This window comes from Solanum pennellii, chromosome 1, assembly GCF_001406875.1.
Source record: "Solanum pennellii chromosome 1, SPENNV200".
NCBI lineage: Eukaryota > Viridiplantae > Streptophyta > Magnoliopsida > Solanales > Solanaceae > Solanum > Solanum pennellii.
In genome coordinates, this window is record NC_028637.1 from 107795109 (window position 1) to 107816637 (window position 21529).

Sequence of the window (21529 nt, forward strand, 5' to 3'; positions counted from 1 at the left end):
GTATTCATGGCCAAATCAATTATTTATGGCAGATTGATGCAAAGATTATATGCGTTGTTTTCGGATTTTCCCTTTGTCCAATGGCATCCAAGATTTTCAACGACGATCTTCTAGGCAATCAATGTCAGTTCAATCATTTATAATCTACACTACGTTAATGCACAATGACAATCAAAATAACTAGTTCAAATATGAGTTTTCAATATTCATTTTAGATGAATTTTCAATATTCATTTTAGATTATGTATTGGAACACATTTCATCTTATATTCAAAATTTTAGATTATGTACTACTCGAGCTTCTCTATATTAGTACATAAATTGTTTAAAGATGCTGAAAAGACTCGTTGAATATGGTCTAAAGTTAGTATAGTATCATGGCTATGCCTTATTCCCAATCGAGTTTTATAGCAATAGACCGATCCATGTGACCTTACTAAAAGCTCATATGAGAATATTCATTAAATGAGGGTGATGGGATGTTCTGCTTCTACTGGAAAAATTCATTAACAGTGTTCGGTAGGAATAATATTCATATTAGTTATGCGTTAAATCTTTGATATAACTTGTCTACAAACCCCACTCCTAAAATATCCTACACAATTTGAAGTACAATGTGACCTTTACAAAATCATCACCCAATCACTTCACACAAATCTTATGAAATATCTATGAATGATTATTGGTATCCAAGTAGTCCATTTATCACATTGCACCTAAGGAATATACAAACCGGATTAGCTGGCGTGCTAGTTAAAGCTTCTGATTATTACATTTTGAAGACATTGAAGAAAGGCAAGTTAGTAGAGAAACAAAAAAACAATTCCAAGAGAAGATTTAAATTCCGAATTACCAAGAAACCAAAAAGAAATATACCATGTGGAATAACAAATAAAGAAATGTCAGACCAAAGAAAACAAGATTATAACCCTTACAAGCTCAAAATTTTTTTACTTACACGACACAACATTGTGACTGCAGTAGTGTTCTCTATATACTACAGTTGAAGTGCAAGGAGATCAAACTGTGGACAGAAGCAACTCCCTGAGTTCAAATAGTATTCGACCGTGTCCTTTTTCCCCAGTGTCTTTCTTAATTTACAGTTGATTGGTAGATAAGTGGGGAAAAAAAGGTATACTGTGTTGACATTACATACAGTTAATCAATTTAAAGAATTGTTAAGAGAAAGCGAGTTTCACAAGTGTGAAGAGAACCCTCCTACAAAGAGAGGGAGAAAAGTAAGCACCTTATTGCAAGTTGTGACTTCAGAATTTATGCATATTTGTAAAATAGAATGGGAATTCACGATGAAACAACCACCAACCTTTCACCATAGCTTAAGCACTTGAAATGGCGTCTCAAGTAAAGACAAAAATCCTATCTGCAATTTCAGTCCGACAGATTGGACACTCGGCACAGGCAAGGGAACAAGATTTACACACTGCAAATCAAGACTACATTAGACAGATCCTACCCAAGGGAGTGAGGATAATCTGAGCACATAATCAGAAAGTTGACTTACAGCAAAAATGTCGGCAAGGAAGGAGCATTGCAGAAGTTAGTGATTCGAAACAGACTTTACATACATGTGAATTTGCATCTGCATTCCCCACATATGTGTGGTCCTTTACCTTCATCTCATGCATTCGAGCCTGATGGCGCACACATAAAAGATCTTTAATACTTCATGTCATATTTTGAGTCACCAAGGAACCTAAAGAAACAACAGTTGTTAGTTTCTACCTATGCAAGAACCTAAGCACTAACAGGTATTCTGTTACCCATGTTATATCAAGTTTCCCGTTTTAGGTTTCATCTCAAAACGCTCGACACGATTTCATTAATAATATTACACTACACAGTCAAATTCTTCTAAGAATTACAATCTATTTGACTGTCAAAATATTCTTTTATAACTAAAACTAACTGTCAGTTCAACAATTTCTTGCATTACTACTGTTAATTATATCCCAGTCAAGAACAGTAGGACTAGCCTGAAAAGCCTCCAAAGATTGACGAGGAGCAGTACATAAAACGGCTAACATTGTGGCTCCTAGTTATGATTCATTGAAACATTTATATATTCCACTGAACTAACTTTTCAACCATTACTTGATATTATCTCCTGTTATCAATAAAATCAAACTCAAGTAATATTAGCAACTTAAACGCCATCATCAGTTAAACACGAGATAAAATGGGACAGTTGGAATAAATGTATATCAAAACCCATGACTTGCAGATGTTGGACACTTATGGGTCGTTTGGTAGAGTGTATAAGAATAATGTTAAATAGGGTGTACTGGTAATGCTTACATTAGCAATACATGTATTAGTTATGCTTCCATTAATTTTACATAGATTACTTTTATGCATAGTTTGGTTTGATGCATAAAAAAAATAGTATGCACTGCATAAAAAATTTAATTTACAAAGATACCCTACCCTCCACTGTTAAGGTGGAAAAGATGTAAAAAAGGTTTTGAGGGGCAATTGGGTCTTTAATCATGCTAATGAATGCATTATAATCCTTGCTTTGCTAATACCTAAAAATTAATGGTATTAACTATACACACCTTAATATACTATAGAGTGCAAGGTTTGAAAAGAGTACCAAAAAAGGTACTAGTAATACACAAGACCAATGCATGCATTATTTTTTCGAATACACTCTACCAAACGACCCCTTATTCTCTCCACCCCTCTGGTGTGCTACTAAAATCTAACCTTCCTATCTCCAAAAGGCTTGCATATCTTACTGGATCCAAAAGTATATCTCACACTTGTTTTTACAACTGAATACACAAAAATGACCCGTAAGAGAGGAAAAGTAAAATAAAGCTTATCTAGCCTCATTTGGGTGTATGATGCACAAACACAAGGAAATTAGCTAGCTTTTGGAAGTATACAGAGCTTCAACTCAGTCAAATGACAAGGACACATCCTAACACGTACATGTACTAGATACAATATCTAAGTGGCAAGAAAAGGATAAGCATAATTTTTTTTTCTGTTTTTTTCTTTGTTTTTTTTTTTTTTTAAAAGTTAAACATAATTACCTTCAAGCGGGCAACAAGAGGGTCTTCCTTCAGAATCTCAGCAACAGAGGTTGCATGATCCACGGTCTGTTCATCATCGAGGATGGGGTCATTGTACTCACTATCAAACGTTTCTGGATCATTCATATTGCCTCTTCCAAAATTCTGCCTTTCTGTTACTGTCTTTACATCTTGCGTGGCGCCATTCTTTTTCCTTAGTTGAGAAACGAGTACCCACATATTTGCTAAATCATTTTCCAGAGCTGCCTCCCTTCTCTTTCCCTCTTCAACCTTTTTCCGGTACTCATCTTCAAGTATTTCCTTCTCAACCAAGGCGGCCTCAAGAACTGCCTCACGTTGTTTTCTTGCCTGCAACTCCATTTTTAAATCTTTAGTACCTAGATCCCATGTGCCAAGTCCATCACGAACAACTCCAGGAACTTCACTTTCTCGGTCAGAAACCCGACTTCTACGTCCTTGCCATAGGTTTTCACCATGCTTTCGGTGGCGAACATTACCAGTGTGTGCAATGGTACTCATAGAATTTAATGCCTGTCGAGCAGCCAACAGTTCTTTCTCGAGTTTTGTATTCTGTATCGATAGACTTGTCACTTCACCAGCCAAATTTTTAAGTTCAACAGCCGCAGCAGATGCTAATTCTTTTGCATATGAGGTCTCTTCAAACAATTTCTGGTTCTGTACTCGCAATCCACTACTCTCCTCTACACTCTGAACAAGTTGTAACTTCAACTTATCATTCTCAATATCCTGCTCAAGCAACAAACTTATCAGAATCATGTTATGGACACATTTAAAGAAAGGCAGTGACGTTGAAGTGTCTGTACTCACAACAACAACAATAACAACATACCCAGTGTCTGTAGATATCACACTAATAGAAGATTGAAGAACTCTAGTGTAGGAATGCTGAGTAATGCACGCTTTCATGCAGATAAAGCAATTAGTTTAACATAGAAAGATTAACCTGGAGAAACTGAATGGACAAAATGATTGTGTACCTAGGCTCCATCATGTACAGCGACTTAATACAAAATCTTGTCGTGGAATAGTTATGGATGTCAAAGCAGAATGTTACAGCACCAGGCTCAGTATGTTTTTATAGAATAGAACAAATGTAAAAGACTAAGCATCACAGGTGATTTAAATTCCCAAGTTAAAAAATCTTAAACAATTCATTCACAAAAAGCATATCATCACGCATCCACTTCAAGGCATTTGCAAGTGCTACTAATGAGCCCCTTTCTTTTGCTTTCTTCAGGTTTTATATAAAGGAAAAAACTGAAATATTTCGATAGGTCTTAAAGTTTGAATCTCAATGCATAATTAGACTTTTGAGGCACCTAAGGCTTCACATAATTCCTCTACTCTGCATCGCTTAGTCAGTTAAATAAATGTGCTATGCTCCTACCATATCCCTCCTCTACAGACTACAGGATAGATCATCTTCTAAAAATAAAATAAGAAACAAATAAAGATGCCATATACCGCAAGAATTTACACAAGAACCAGTCCAAAAGACAAATATGAACCCAGTAAATCCTGGGCTGAAGAATATAAATCACCTGCAACTGGATTTTCTTTTCAAGGTCATCAATATACTTGTCTGATAGAAGACGCTGTTCTGTTGAGGGGTATGACTTCTCCACCTTCACTGCAGCTAGCTGCTGCTCAAGATTATAAATAGTTTCCTGCAGTTCCTTGTTCTCTAAACACTGGAAAAACAAAAGATGACAGACCCGTTAATCATGGGCATCAGCCACTGGCTGACCAACAACAATAATGTGACTATCATTTGATTTACAACAAAGATAAATAATGATGTTTTTTCACCTTGTTCTGCAGCTCTTCCTGGAGAATCCGATTGTCTGCTGATTTAATCTGTATTCAAAAGTAAAATTCTTAACAACTTCATATGATAGATGTTCTGCACTATGTGATAGAAAAGGAAATTCTTTGACTTTGATTTTAAAATAATTAAATTGATGCAATCAAGGAAGACCTAATTCGGTCACTACCTCAAGCTCAAATCCCTTTTCGCTACATTGTGTCATCAGCTTCATCAAAGTCTGACAAAAATTAGAACTATGAGACAAACACAAATCACCATAAAAGGGAAAACCAATGAGGCTGAAAAAGGAATAATGTGAAATCACCTGCTGCATTTCAACTAAGGATGCACTGCTGATTGATACTTCACCACTTTCAACAATGCGCTGTTCTAAGATCCTCATCTGCTCTCTCTTGCCTTCAATGTCACGCTCCAAACTTTGAATCTGTTGCAAGTTTAGGCATACAGCGGGTAAAGATCTTAATACAGGAGACAGCTAGGTACACAAGAACAGAAACAGTAAGTTGTTTTCAGGAAAATCAAACAGCTGCAGTAGCCTAACAATAAAATCCTACATACTCATCAAGGATTGACGCGTCTAGGGACTTTGAGGATGAAAAACCAGTGAAGACACCGAACTGAATATGTTTCACAAGTTAGTAAATGAACCAACACCATGCTTTCTTATGAGGAAACATCAAATACAATTTTATTTGAATTCAAACAATATATATCTAAAATGTTTACAAATTTTAAGATTATTGACAGCAAAATATAGCTGCAGAATATTTAATGAGAGACCCAATAAATGGCTTTAGCATCCATACATGTTATCATCATATTATTATCCATCATGTGTACAAAGGAGTCAGTCCAACAACAACAAAACCAATGTAATCCCACAAGTGCAGTCTAGGGAAGGTAGTGTGTATGGAAACCTTATCACTACCTTTGTGGAGGTAAAGAGGTTGTTCCTGACAGACATCATATTATATTATTATCAACAATATATATGAAGGATTCAGTCCACAAAGACAAAATTAAGCTTACTTCAATGTGAGATTTCGAATTCTCAAGATCATTCACAGACTGTTCTGTCATTCGTTTCAATGTACTCGTACTAAATGCAATCTCTCCAGCAAGCATCTTGACTTGCTCAACTAGGAGGTCCATCTGATCAGACAATGAAACTCCTTCCTATATTAGACAAATAAAATATTAAAAGTTGAAAAATTACCATTTGATATGTAATGGAAAAGTATGCATTACATTAAAATTAAAAAAAAAAAAACAGACTTTGGAAGAAAAACAAATACCAATAGAGAAGACCAGATTAGAAAAAAAAAAGTAATAACTTCTCAATTGAGTCAATCCTGAGAGAGGATGCCCAAATATAAGTATCCAATAAAGTATAATATATAAATATCAAAACTTCAAACTCCATGCGAATATAAAGATCTTAGCAAGTTATCAAAGTAAACTTTAACTACATGTGAATTAAAAAATAACAGCTTCAAATATTAACTACAGATCTTTTGATTTCCACAGCGGATTAAGGGGTCATATGCAATAAATAGGAGGTGAAATTAAGAACAAATGAAGAAGTCTCTTCCTTTAGAAGGTCTAAAGAAGAAGAAATCATACTATGGGAAGCTTTGAACCAGTGACAAGGTCACCCCCCTGAGTTGATTCAGTAATCACACTGCCAGCCTGGGAGACATCATCGTTCCACTTGCTAGAAGATCCACCGTGTTTGAAATCAGAAGTCTCTGATGAAGAATCTCTTTGGTTCTCGCTATCTATGGGCACTGAACCATTCAATTTCTGGTGAAAGAGTGACAAACAAAAAAGATTAATTTAGGAAATAGATTTTATATTTGAAGGTTGAAAACTTAAAAGATCAATCTAGAAAAATGATTCTAAATCTTTAGTTCTCGATGTCTATGGGCATACTGTTGTTGTTTTTGTGGCTCAGGGTAGATGCCAGAAAATTGCATGCAAATAGTAACAGAAAGCAATAGAAACAACAAAAACTTAACTTAGATACTAGAAAGGGAGTGAGTCTGAAAACCCCTATGGTAGATGATATGAAGAGCAGTTGTAATAAATAAACATATCCACCACTGCTTAAAGCAAGTGTAAAGGAGTAGGAAAAAGTCTTTCAAAAATTAAAACACATCTGATGTGCCAAAAATCCAAATTCAGAAATGATCACCTAGAATTCTAATTGGCAAAGAATGGAAATAGAACTCAAGATAAATAGAGAGGGTCAGAGGGCGGTGTACATCATCTTCAGAAGCAAATCGACTCCCAGGAATTGAATTCTTTGAAGAAACAAGGATCAGTTTAGTTAGCTTCTGTATCCGGCTCAGTAGAGCAGCCTTGGCATCCTCCTCCTCTTCCAATCTTGACTGCATCTTCACTTGTCCCTCTTCCAACTGTGAAAAGATTGTTAATAATAACACAACACAAAACCAATTACACCCTATGATCCATTTTACATTGCACTCTTTCCTTTTTGGTCTATTCCAAGACAATTGGCACCTTTTCATAATTGGAACTCATTAATTTTTATATTCTTATTTTCCCTTAATGACATACTATTGAAGAATTGACATGACACTTTTAGACCACAAGATACAAAGGTATTTGGGTATGTTAATTGTTTAAGCTTATGTTTCAAAAGTCTTTCCTCTTTCATAAACTCTGTGATGAGACAAAACAGTGTCATATTAAGTTAACGGACAGAGTACATCCAAAGGAAACAACTTAGAAACTTAGCACAGACATCATCAAACATGGAATTGTACGTTATTTTTTTTCCCGATAACCAGTTGTACGTGATATCATCAAATCATTTGACTTGAATGCATACTTGTTGTTTCAGTGTCATAAGTTCTTCATGATTGACTCCTACAAGCATCCCCCTTTTTAGCTGATCAAGCTCTTCCTTGAGACAACATATTTCTTTCTGATATTTCTTGATCAGCGACTTCTCATCAATAATCTGAAAGCAAGATAATCAGTATTCAGCATTCAATACTATAGTTCCATAAAAATGAAATGGTTCAGATAGGCAAACCTTGTTGCGAGATGCATAAATCTCGACACGCTTAGCTCTGCTTGCAAACTTTAACGTGTTATGTGTTTCTTCCATATTGCTGGAAGCAGGAGTAATAGTGCAGATCAGCTACAATCAAGAAAGAAGCAGGAAATTAGTCATCTCTCAGATGCACTTCATTCAGATCAAACAAATGTCGTATAAGAAACACCAAAGCCTAAGAGGCAGAGATGCAAATCAAATAGGATAAGCTAGCAATTTCATAAGGTCAATAGAATGGAAATGCACAAAATGTGCTTAATTGCACTCACAGAAACATGTCCATGCCCACTAAGTGACGATTGCAGCAGGCGAGTAAGTTTAGAATCTCTATATGGAACATGAAATGCCTTCCCTTCACTTAATTTTCCAATGACCTTAACACATGAAAAAAGAATTGACATGTCAGATCGAAATAAACCCAGAAGCAGGAATTCATATAATCCTCAATAAGCTAAACAGAGAACACAAGTACTGATTAATAATACCAGTGGGTAAGGAGAAGTCATTAAGAATACGGACAACTGTCATCATGCAATTTTTATGGGGAACCTACATATACGAACTGTCAACAATTAGTGGTTAAGTACTTACAGTTCCAAGAGTCAGGAGACTTTTGTTAATGTATGATCCTTCTTTTCTTCGTAACCCTGTAGTTTCAGTTTTAGAGCTCTCAGATCCAGCTAGATCAATCAAGTTCTGTGGGACAAAGCAAATTAATATTAGATGCTAACGTTCAACAGTTAGTATTTTCAATGCTGAACAACAAGTGCCAGAAATCATACAAGCTGTGAGAAGATCACTCCATCATATTCATCGCCATGGGCACTACTTTCAATCATCTGCATAATGAGTGATGAAAGGGACAACAGTCAAACTTGACTAATAAATAATAATCACTACCCATTCAAGGAAACACAACAAAGCCATTCCAGCTAAAATCCTCAATTACTTGTTAGCTTTATAATGTCATAGTTGTCTTCAGAAGACCTCTCAAACATACTGAGAAACAGCAATAGTAACTTCTCAAAAACTTGTGTTCAAACTCGATAACTTGAATACCAAAACATTAAAACCTTCAGCTGACCAAAAAACTGATGGTTAATGCTGGATGAGGGGTTTGAACTCACGATAACTTATGTGAACAAGATAAGCAGAATTTCAGATTAAACAAAGAAATGTAGCAGAGTGAACATCTTTATCCACTAACCAAGGTGAATATTGTATGACTGCGGCTACTAAACAGATTGAAATTATTTGAACCAACGTGGCGGTGCTCTGCAACATTAAGAATGTAATCAATATCAGGATCCACGAAAGCTTGCCTATATATCAGCAGGATCCATAAAAGCTTGCCTATGAAAAAATGTGACTTCCGGACAAAGAACAGATTCAACAATTACCTTCCCCAGCAGCAATAAACGAAAGAGCATGCCCAGGTGACAAAACAACTTCCTCCTTCATACCTTCAACATAAGTACCCTGCATAATAGCAAGTATAAAAGAATGACGAACCATAAAGCAGCATTACAATCATGAACTATGATAGAAAAACATAAAAATCTATTTTCTAGTAGAACAACTACAGGCTAAAAGCACCACCTGCAGTGCTGGCAGGTAATGATAGGTTTTGATCTTCAGGTGACAAAAAGAAAGCTACATTTTGTTTATTTCTTAGTACATCTCAGAAAATAAATAGGTATTAGTACGTTTGCTTATATTTTTCCTGATAAATTAAGACTCGGGCATGTGATAACATGTAGGAAACACTTTTTCTTATCTTATTATTTACAAAATATACTAAAATGGTTGTCCTAGCCCATAGGAACACAGCTATTCTTTGATTCTTCTCATAAAAACAATATACTTGTTCATCAAACAAAAATATTGAAAGACAACTCAAATTTCCAGAAGCAGCGAAAGTTGTATTATATAACAACCTGGGTGTCTTCCCTAACACGTAAATTCTGTCCCGTTGGATCCAGCAAATCGTTGATAACCTGACACCATGAACAAGAGAAGCATTTTTATGTTCTCTATCTAAAATCAATACAAGATTATAACATGATGGGACGACAAGTGCCTAAAGAGAGATGTTCATGAAGTTAGTGCAAGAAATTAGGAAGTGCTGAAGCAACAAGTGCAGGAGACTCTAAATCTACCACAAAATTTTCCACATTGTTTAACAGACTCTAAGTTGCTCGAACTTTTCACTTTTGGTGCCGCACCCGTGTCGACACAACATAGGTGTGGGTGTGGGTGTGGGTGTGGGATTCGTGTCTGATTTGGTCAACCAATTTTGGGTACTTTGACCAAAATCGATGGGGAAAGACTGGACAGTTTTAATGATTTCTATAATCAATATAAAAGCTAAGATGAAATTGAAGAAAATGAAATACCTTTTATATAGAAATTTCTCTGTCACTCCTTTTCCTTTGATATCCTTCTAGGATTCTCGCCAAGTTCTCCACAAAATATCTCATAATTGAGGTTTTAATTTTTATAACTCTATTTTTAGATATTTTAATTATGTTTAAGCGAATCCCGCACATGTATCCATACATGGATCCATATCCCCGAATCTTAAAAATTAAAAGTTAGATCATGAAAGATCCAACCTCTAGATCCTCGCCCGTATCGGACAACCGCACCCGAGTCCCAGTAACTTCTTTAACTTTAAAAGAAATTGTTTAATGTAGCAGCTATGCGAATCACATTTCACATGAGCTCAGAATATAAACATAGATACAGCCTCTGCATCAAAGATGCTTAATATGCAAGAGCATTTGGTAAACTATATAGTTGTTAATCATGCATGCCTGTCCTCATATATGAAACCATCTGCTATGTCCACTACTAACCTCATTATAGATTTCAAGATATGATACACGAAGTAAGAATTCACGTCCAGGAGTCTGAAAGGCAGATTACAATAATTAGTAACACTAAAAGATAATGGAGTATCCTTTTTAAAAAAGAAATGGGGCTATAGAGCTCAAGAGTGTCATATTAGAGAGGTGCATTGTCAAAATGAGGATCAGTTAACCGTAAACTCACTTACATCTTGAATAATGCTAAAAACATCCTTTATTGCGAGCGGAATTATACCTGGAGAATTTTGATCTCCCTGTGGACACAAAGATCCATCATGAAGACAGTACAAGTTCGAAAGTTCAGGGTCGTAGGAAGTAAGTAAAATTCAAATTGAAGAGAATTGAAAAACCAACTTTAACCATCAAATTGACTATATATTGATATAAAGATAAAGATAAAACAGTATCCTTTAACTGGAATTTTTTCAGTTGCTAGTAATTAAATACTTCTAAACTGTTCGGTGGAGATGTAACAGAAGCATCTGAAGCACTTCCCCGATTCAAGGCAAAAAGAAGATTGCACAATGGATATATTAACTTACATGCATAGTGTGTGTCTTTCCACTACTTGTAACACCATAAGCAAATACTGTGCCTGCATACACAGCAGGCCTAGTGTCAAACTAGAAAAGCTAATGTCAATATAATTATTTTGCTTATGCAACTTACAATGCATTAATAATGATAACAGTTCAGCTCAATATGATAGCCCTAGGATTGTTTCAAGAACCTAATTCAGGTCACCAGATCAGGAGGACATATAACGTTATTAGCACCCAAGTAATGTCAATTTATGTGTCAAGCCAGTGCACAAATAAATTATAACTGATCATGGCCTTGGAACTCATTAAGTATGAATATTATATAATGCCATTGCAGTCTGTTTAGCCCCAAAAACGAAATTGTTCTATGTAGTGTTACAAGTGGCAGTAAGTATGATACCGTTTATGCCCTCCATTGCAGCCTTTACCACAGGTCGAGCAGCAACTTCATAAACCTCTTGTGTATATGTATCAGGTCCAAAAACTCTGTCTAGCAATCATCCAAGCAAACACATTCATCAACTCTTAATATACTTCATCTTCGAAGGGGAATTTCAAGTAGTAAGCAACTCTAACCAAAATAAATATCAAACTCTTCACTAAAAGAATATACAAACAAAAAAAAACACCAGCAGAATCAGAATCAGGAAGTGACTAGAATAATACCAAATGCAAAAGCTGTTCCAGCATTATACTCATTCCGTACAATTTTATCACCATCAGGATACCACGCGATTTCATCGCCCTTGTTATATTCACGTTCGCTGCCACCAGAAATACCACAATTCCAAGCTCAAATCCTAGCATAATAAACTAAATTCCTCCAATCCAACATCAAATGGACTGAAACCAATTCAAGCAGATCTAACATTTACCTCAATGGCCGAAACCTAACTGTGACTGAAATACTCTCTCCCGCTCTAGACATATCAACTGGTTCAGCAATCAACTCCTCTGTTGACTGATAGCTCACCGGCGTCCGATTTCCATAACCTCGTGAATACTCCGAATTGCTCCGGTTCCGTCCAGGAGTCACGGATTTGGAGCTCACACCAGTTCCGGAGCCCAACATCGACGTTGCTGTGGACGAGTTGGATCGAGGCATGAGCCTACCGTTCATGAAAGACGACGATGACGAAGTAGACGAGTACGGACTCGAAGGCTTACGGTGGTGAAATGGCGAAGTACTTCTCCCTCTAGACAATGAGCCCGACATTGACCGACTCATCAGCTCCACCAAAAATCGGTAACACAAAAATTTCTCTGCGTGTAGCTGTTTCTTCTTCAAGTATATTTCACACTTTCAGCAAAATTGCTCAGTGAGAAAAAACTTAAATTCGTCAATGGAAGTGCAGAAGAACAGCAGAGAGAAAGGAAGAGGAAAGTTGTGAAAGGTGAAACGTGGGAGTTGGAAGGTGAGAACAGTGAGAATCTATGGAGGCGTTTGAATTTTCTGAATTTGATTTTTTCAAATAAATAAAATATTGTATTTTGTGGGAAATATTTGGAGGGGTGGGTGGGTTGGTGTGACGTGGAGATAGGAGGTGGCCCTCGCCGTGGAGTGGTGGAGGAGGTTTTTATTTGAAAAACTGATTAAAGTGGAAATGAGCGGGAATAAACATGTTTATAGGCTATAGCTAGAGAGAATAATATATACTTTTCACTTTCATAGTCAATTTAACTAATTATTATAATTAAAATAAATTAATTAAATTAATTAGATATTTAAATATTATATATAAAAGTTTGATCAATGAAAATATAGATTAAATTATTATTCAAAATTTAGCTAGTTTATTTTTTAAAAAATAATAAATATTTTGAAAAAAAAAACTCTACTCATGTTAAGTAGTTCTGGAACGAATTAATTCATTTATTACGAGTAACACATTTATTAGCACTTAGCTATTTAAGTAGATCTTTGCACATGATTTGGTAGAAATTAAGAGAAATTTTGAAATTAAAATAGGGTATTTAGAATTTATTGTCTTTGAATTATATTTTCTAAAGCTAGCTTTCACCTTTAATAATGGAAGTTGTTTCAATTTGTTGGAATACGGGTATGATTTAGGTGAGAATCATTGTTCATTTAATAAGCCTAATATGTAATTATTGTTAATTATTATTATTATTTTTCTTTTGAGTTGCAAAGTTTTCATATCTTTGGACTTGAGCGTAACTAAATTCTTATCAACGACATAATTAATCACGTTAAACATAAATATTATTATAAATTAAAATATTATACGATGGAAAACTCAAATCAACATTGTCTCATTTTTAGTATCAAATAGAAAATACTAATAAGGAGTAATAAGAAAGTGATCATGTCAACATTAGTAGTAAATTTCTTGTCTTTGCGATTTTTATCATTATTTATTATTTTTTATGATTTGATAATTATATTATTTTATTATTGTTATCCTTGTTTTTTAAATATCATATGTTATGATTTTCCTTTTTTTTGTTATGCCTATTTTACTTTTGTATTTACCTTTCAAAATGTTTTCATATGTATGGCTTGAGAGGAAATTTTTGAACCAATCTATATCTACTTTCATAAAATAGAAATAAAATTTATATATACTCGATAAAATTATATTGAGTATATTATTGTCAAAAAATATATTATAATTTTTTAATTATAATTTTAGTTTTCCTATTCTAGTTATGTATTGATATATTATTATAAAAGACGGAATAATCCTAGAAAAGGAATGGAAATTACACTACCCCATGTGAAGATCGATGTGACCGGTCAAAGATATCTTTTTGTTAAAATAAAGCTGTGATTTACAATTTATTTGTTATTTTTGATTTGTAAAGAAAAATGAAAAAGATATCATAATATTTTACATCTACTAGTATAAAATCATAAACTTGCCTATTGTGCCATCTCAAAACTTTGAAAAAACGTATATGCTTAAAGGTGATAGTGGGATGAAGCTAGATGAGATTAGACGGGATGGGATTTAATCATAAATGTCTCAACTCATCTTCGCGATAGTAAAGATGGAGCTATAAAATTTAACTTGTTATACGTATTTGACATTTAAACGAGAGAAAGAGAGTGAGGGAATCTCTGAAATACTCATATAAGTGAAGGAGTAGAAGCCAAGAATTGATATGCTGAGTTTCTATCATTGACACTGTCGAGAATTTGATGTCACATGGTTTACTTTTTCTGCTCTCTCTGATTTGTGCCTTGTGGTCCTCTCAAAAGCTATACATATGGTTGGGACGGTTGTTACTTATTATGCACTACTATTTATATGTATTTTGAGTGGGTGAACAACCTTAGCAGATGGAGATTTGGCAAACCATTAATATTGTCAAAAAAAATAAAATAATAATGTCCAATACACAGATTAAAATGTATAGATATTTCATTTCAATTTTTTTACTACACGGACAATTGAATTACTTCTATTAGGTTATCGGTAATATTCGATTATTGGGCTATTCGATATCCCATTAAGAATATTGTAATTTACTATTTTAATTTTTAGTCGTCCAGAAGAATTAAACAAAAAATATTAATATAATCGCTATTACTATAAAGACCCTACACAATTAATACTATTTAACTTTGTTCTCTGCATTTTTTCCCTTCAGGTTTTAGTATTACTTTAAGTAAAAATTTAAGGAATCCCATAGTGTAATTCAATAATTTCATTCTGTCCCGACAAATTTAGTATTTACAAAAAATCCCTTAAATTTGTTGAGCCGTGATACTTTAGACTCTAGTGATACATGGTAAATGATACATGGTAATTTTAAACTGTTGAGAAAAAAAAGGGGAAAAAACGGTATAGTTAATGTTGTTAATAAAACAGCTAAATTTACGGTAACATATCATTAATCAACATAAAATCAGCACTTAATTGGATATTAATTTCAAATTTTGAAAAACAAAGATTATATCATCTATTTTGAAAACAATTTTTTTGAACAATCTGTTAAATTTCGAACTACAGTAATTTTATTGTTGTTACAGTGGATTTTTCAAGATGAATACTTCGATTTTGATGAGACATTCCGGAATTTGGGTGAACAAATTGCAGAATGAAAGTTACAAAATCGACGGAATCGTTGTTGGAGATTCAATTTCGTATCTAATACATGTATCAGAAACGTCGACTAAACAATATACACACTGATTCTATATGTATCATCAAGTACAGTTGATGACACATTTATTAAACTTAGTGAATGATACATTATAACAATTTTCAAAACATGTATCAGTACATCAACTAAACAACTAATACCTTACTGATACATGATATCAGTTTTCAGAAATTCATATTATATGCAAAACATGTGATACATATCTACTACATGTATCAGTGAATTGACTAAACACTGTACACACTGATTCTATATGTATCATCAAGCACAGTTGATGACGCATTTACTAAACTTATTGAATGATACATTATAACAATTTTCAAAACTTCATGATACATATAAAATATTATGATACACAACAAATTCATGTATCAATTCACCATCTAAAACACTATACACACTTATTCAAATGTATCGGCAAGCACACTAGATTCCTTAAAATTTTTACTAATTTCAACAACAGTTTTAAGTACCAAAATACTAACCCGAGACAATGTAGGCCTAACAACAATGTTTGCTGCTTCTTTTTTCTTTTTTTGTTGTATTTTGACAACCTTTGATTTTGATGTTTCGCCAGAGTCTTATATCCTTCTATTAATTAACGGATCCATTACTATCATGTAATAGAACAATTAACAAAAACAAAAAAGAGAAGAAAAGACGAACTGATGATGGATTAATAATAAAAAGATGCTGGGTTAAGACGATTACAGATTAAGAAGAAAAAGATGATGGATTAAGAATAAAAAGAAGAAACCAATAAATTCTGCTGGGTTAAGAAGAAGGAAGATGATTATGGAAAAAAAGGAAGTGAAACTTGATGGAGTAAGAAAAACGGGAGAAGTTAAGAGTTGTCCTGATTTTTGAAATTTGAAATTTTTTGAATTTTGAAATTCAAAATTTCAAAATTAGTTCTTTTATTTAAAATTAATTAAAATTAATAATTCAAAATAAAAAAACTGATTTAAAAGGTTGAGTGTTTAAATGGAGAAAATTCAAAATCCAAAAACTGATTTAAAAGGTTGAGTGTTTTAATGGAGAAAAAACAGGCATTAAAATGGGTAATTGTGTATTATAGGAGAGAGAATGTAATGTATCTATAAACTTACACTAAAATTAAAAAAAAAGGGAATTATGTAATATTTAAAAAAAGAAGGGAAAATTAGAGAATATAAAACTTATAGTTGTGTATTTAAGTTATTTTTCCTTACTTTAACTTTTAGGTTCACAACTTCAAAATTCGAAGAACTAAGAATGGCGACGACAACGAGGGTTAGTATTGTGAATTATGAGTATTTGTTGTACTTTTACTACACTAAGCTAAATTTTTGTACTCAAGGAGTAATCTGATGTATCTCTTTTTTATTTCGCATCAAATTATTGGACAAATCATATATTTGTTAAATAAAAAACGAATTGTTAAAGATCAAAACTTGATAAATTTTTAAAAATCGATAATAAATATCTTATTGATTTGGTTATCAGTTTACCATATTCAAAAATTAAAAATCGATAAACCAAACCAATAATACTTAAAACCAAACTGGTCAATACACACCCCTAGTTTCAGAGGCCTTGAGAAAAAAATTATATGAAGAATATAAATTGTTGTAATATTTAATATCTTCATATCAAAACAAGTATAACTGCAATGAATAAAGAATCTGTATTGTGAAATATTCTCCTTCTTTTCCCTTCGAATTTGTACCACATAGATATATAGAAGCATGATGAAATCACATACTACGAAAAATCTTCTTTTTTGGGTGTTAGGCCTTACAAATTAGAAGCCCAGTGGATCTATGAGCCCACAACTTGCACCCGTTACCATTACATTACATCCACGTCCATAAAAGTATTTTTGAATATCTGCTTGCAGCATCTCCTGGGTGGAAATGGAAATTTAGATAAGGAAATAAAGTTAAAAATAAATTTTTCTGCTTCAAATTAAATATTTAGAACTTTGAAAATTAGAAGTTTAAAAATCTCCAACTTAACTAAGGTTTGGCAATAAATTTTGGAATTCTTTCCGTCATTTTTTACTTTGTTAAGTATTTGACTTGTCACATCCCCAAAGTCCGAAGGAACACTAAATAGAATGACAATTTAATCATAATAACCTCTTATTATGATAAATTAGAGGGAAACTTTCATATCTAACCACTTAACAATAATTAATTACGCTCCATAACTATAGTCTGATAATTACGAATTGTAGCTACATGTTATATGGAGGAGAGAGGTGCGCGAGTCTGGGAGAGAGAGGAGAGAGAAAAGAGTTGGAGAAAGGTGAATTGTATATGTATATTGGTTAGATAATTGTATATTATACACGTGTAATTGTATATATGGATAGAGAGATTGGGAGAGGAGGAGAGAGGCGAGCGAGACTGGGAGAGAGAGGAGAGAGGCGAGCGAGATTGAGAGAGGGAGAGAGGCAAGCTAGAGAGGGCAGAGAGTGGGAGAGAGGTGAATTGTATATGTATATAATTGTATATAACTGTATATTATACATATACATTTGTATAAATGGCAAGCGAGATTGGGAGAGGGAGGAGAGAGGCGAGCGAGATTGAGAGAGGGAGGAGAGAGGCGAGCGAGAGAGGACAGAGAGTGGGAAAGAGGTGAATGGTATATTTATATAGGCTAAAAACTTATATATTATACATATTTATTTGTATATCGTGGCGAATTACACATATACAAACATGACTAATTATACAAACTCGAAGTCAGCCTACGTAATTAATGTATAATGTTAGTCGCGAGTGATAATTATAGCAAACTATCGCTATGATGAATAATTAATACTATAAGTTTGTTTATCCACGTAATTTTTTTCCTAAATTAAATATTTTAAAAAATAAAAATAATTAATAATAAAGATAAATTAGAAACTCAAAAGAATTAATTAAAGAATAACTAATTCAAAAATTTATTTTTGGATGAGTTTATCCATATTATGTGAGGAGTGTCCATATATATATATATATATATATATATATATAATTTGGACAAAGAAAAAGTTTTATAATGCATGTGATGAGGAAAAAACGATAAGAGAGTAGCAAAATATCCGAGTTCTCTCTTCATTGGCTTAGGCCTATATTACTCTGAAGTTCTGCTCTTCTAAGATGGGGATAAACTTCACACACACAAAAAAGAACTCATAATTACAGACTCTATTACTCGCGCTAGTGGTTATTTTTGTACAAGTCACATTGGATTGATTTATTTTAAATTAAATTCCTCTTCGATCATATTTTGAATATACATTTAATTTTTAATATATATATTTTGCTTATAAATTTAATTTAAACTAATCAAATTTCATGAGTACATGTATATCATGAAAACAAATTGAAACGAAGGAGGAGGAAGTAGGAAGTATTGGTTTCAACTTTCGAGTAGGAGTAAAAAATAAATTAATGTTTCATTCTTTCACTTTTACTTGTCACTATATGATTTGACATATTCATTAAAAAATAAATAATATTTAATATAAGGATAAAATATTAAAAAATAATATTTTTTTGATATATCAAAATAACAAATAAAATGAAATTTAATTTAATAATAAGTGACAAATAAAAGTAAAGATTATTTGTCCAATCGGACAACGTAATAAGTGTGAGACGCTACACACAAAATCATATTCTTGTGTATAAATAATTCACCCCATAAGTCTGAGCATACCCTTTAGCCACAAATAAAATAAAATTTAATTTAATAATAAGTGACAAATAAAAATAAAGTGTATTTTATAATTATTTGTCCAATCGGACGACGTAACAAGTGTGAGACGCTACACACAAAATCCCATTTTTGTGTCTCCGAAGTGAGTTTGGCAACATGAGAGAAGGTGTCTAAATAGTCCACGTTGTAAGTCTGAGCATACCCTTTAGCCACAAGTCTTGCAAGAGAACCATCAGGATTAACTTTAACGGTAAAGACCCACTTACATCTTATTGATTTCTTCCCTTCGGGTAAATCCACCAAATCCCACGTGTGATTTTCCTATTTCCTCAAGCATGGCATTGGACCATCATGTATGACTGAAGGCCTCTTTCACTGTCTTGGGTACATAGATAGAGTCTATACAAGCAACCAAACATCTAGAAGTTGAGGAAAAATGGTCATACGAAACAAAATTAGCAATTGAATAAGTGGATTTGTAAGTTCATGTACCTTTACAAAGAGTAATAGGAAGGTCAACGTTTTCAGAAGGATCAAGCAAAAGAGGATCTGATGATGAAGAAACTGGTGCAGGACATATATCACCGATATCTCTTCTCCTCGAGTAAACTTGAGCAGTTGGTGGTTTTGCTAGCGTAGATGGAGCAGGTGGTAAAGGCACAATACTTGATTGGTGTTCAATAGGAGAACTGGGAGATGGAGAAACAGAATGGGTAACCTGATAGACTAGCCACTCATCTTCTTCCTCCTGACTCGTACAAATGGGAGGTGCATAGAAAAATGGTGTAGTCTCTGAAAATACCACATCATTTGCTACCATATATTTGCCAAGTTCAGTAGAATAGCACCGATACCCCTTTTGAAGGCGGAAATATCCCAGAAAAACACACTTCAATGCTTTAGGATCCAACTTAGTAACAAATGGTCGAACATCTCGAACATAACACGTGCTTCCAAATACCTTAGGTTCCATCGAAAATAATGCCTTGTTTGGATAAAGAACACTATAATGCATATCACCATTAAGCACAGTAGATAGCATGCGATTAATAAGAAAACAAGCCGTTGAGACTGCATCGGCCCAAAATTGTTTAGGTACCTCATTTGAAATAAGAGGGCCCGCACTGTTTCAAGTAAATGTCTATTCTTTCTCTTAGCAACTCCATTTTAAGAGAGTGTATCAACACATGATGACAGATGGTGAATACTGTGTTGTCTCGTGTAGGACCAAAATAATACGCACAGAAACATTGAATTGAGTCTTGATTTCAGCACAAAAGGTACCAAAGTGAATGAACACTCCAGATAATTGACTCTTCATAAAATAAATTCAAGTCATTCGAGAGAAGTCATCCACAAAAATGATAAAATACTTATGCTTAGTTTTTGAAACGACAAGACATAGTTCCCAAACATCAAAATAAACTAATTGAATACCGGCTCAGCTTGCTTGTTAACCCTTGAATCAATTAAATAACGATGATATTTTACAAATCGATATAACTCATATTCCAATGGTAGAATATTCTGGAATTGAGGGCAAAGCTTCTTCTATAAGGATAGAAAAGAATGTCCTCAATCGACAAAGTGCTTCAAATGGAGAGAGGACACTGGAGCAAGCGGAGAAGCATTCATCGCCGCTGTTATTTAATGCAGCTAATTATGAGCTTCTGATTTCCTCTCCACGCTCTTCTCTTACGTATCTCCACGCGCCTCTTACGGCCTCTTTTTCCCTCTTGTTTCAACTTTCAAGATGATGGTGAAATGAACTTTCTGATCATTTAAGTTTTCGCAGCTATATGTTTATCATTTATCAATATTATTTTTTGAGTCAATTTACATTATAAAAAGTAAAAAAGATTAGGTCATAGATTGAACAATATTTTTCACCTTTTTAAAGTTATTATTAAATTATTTATAAAATATAAAAAATTAGTTCTCTTAAATTTTAAATCAGTCTTTCTAGTTAAATAATTTATTTATTTTGAAATATGAAAAATTGTCCAACAATTGATTTATTTTGAAATGCAGTAAATAACATTCTATATTTTTATAAAAGAAAATAGTTTGAGGGGAGAAACGAAAAAAAGATTATAAGGAACCAAACTTTCACCAAACAACAAGTAAAAATCACTAATCTATTAGTAAGATTCTTCAATAATTATTAATACTCTATAAGATCTCCGAATAAATGAAATTTACCAAACATTTTGTAAATATTTTGCAAGGATTTCTTCATAACAAAATGTTAATTAAATAAATAAATTTAGAAAATGTGAAATTAAATTTTATTATTTTTG

At 33.3% G+C, this 21529-nt stretch overlaps 1 protein-coding gene across 5 annotated transcripts; it reads right to left on the reverse strand.

Annotated features, from left to right (window-relative positions):
- Positions 1-849: 849 nt before the first annotated feature.
- Positions 850-12873, reverse strand: LOC107008024 (kinesin-like protein KIN-7D, mitochondrial). 5 transcript variants are annotated; one of them, XM_015206910.2, is made up of 25 exons: positions 12278-12873; positions 12069-12166; positions 11803-11892; positions 11403-11455; positions 11049-11114; positions 10849-10902; positions 9928-9987; positions 9391-9469; positions 9198-9265; positions 8773-8829; positions 8582-8686; positions 8260-8364; positions 7970-8077; positions 7763-7894; positions 7173-7325; positions 6532-6711; positions 5938-6084; positions 5213-5332; positions 5075-5125; positions 4890-4937; positions 4622-4771; positions 3060-3806; positions 1523-1652; positions 1325-1441; positions 850-1218 (listed from the first exon to the last, which is right to left on the reverse strand). In XM_015206910.2, exons 1-24 carry the CDS (start codon positions 12628-12630, stop codon positions 1359-1361), a joined length of 3237 nt encoding a protein of 1078 aa, XP_015062396.1. In that variant the 5' UTR covers positions 12631-12873; the 3' UTR covers positions 850-1218; positions 1325-1358. The 5 variants fall into 5 exon arrangements, 4 of the variants coding, with proteins under 4 accessions (XP_015062396.1, XP_027775280.1, XP_015062398.1 ...); XM_027919479.1 differs by lacking the exon at positions 11049-11114; XM_015206912.2 differs by lacking the exon at positions 12278-12873 and having other exon boundaries at positions 11803-11888.
- Positions 12874-21529: the final 8656 nt, after the last annotated feature.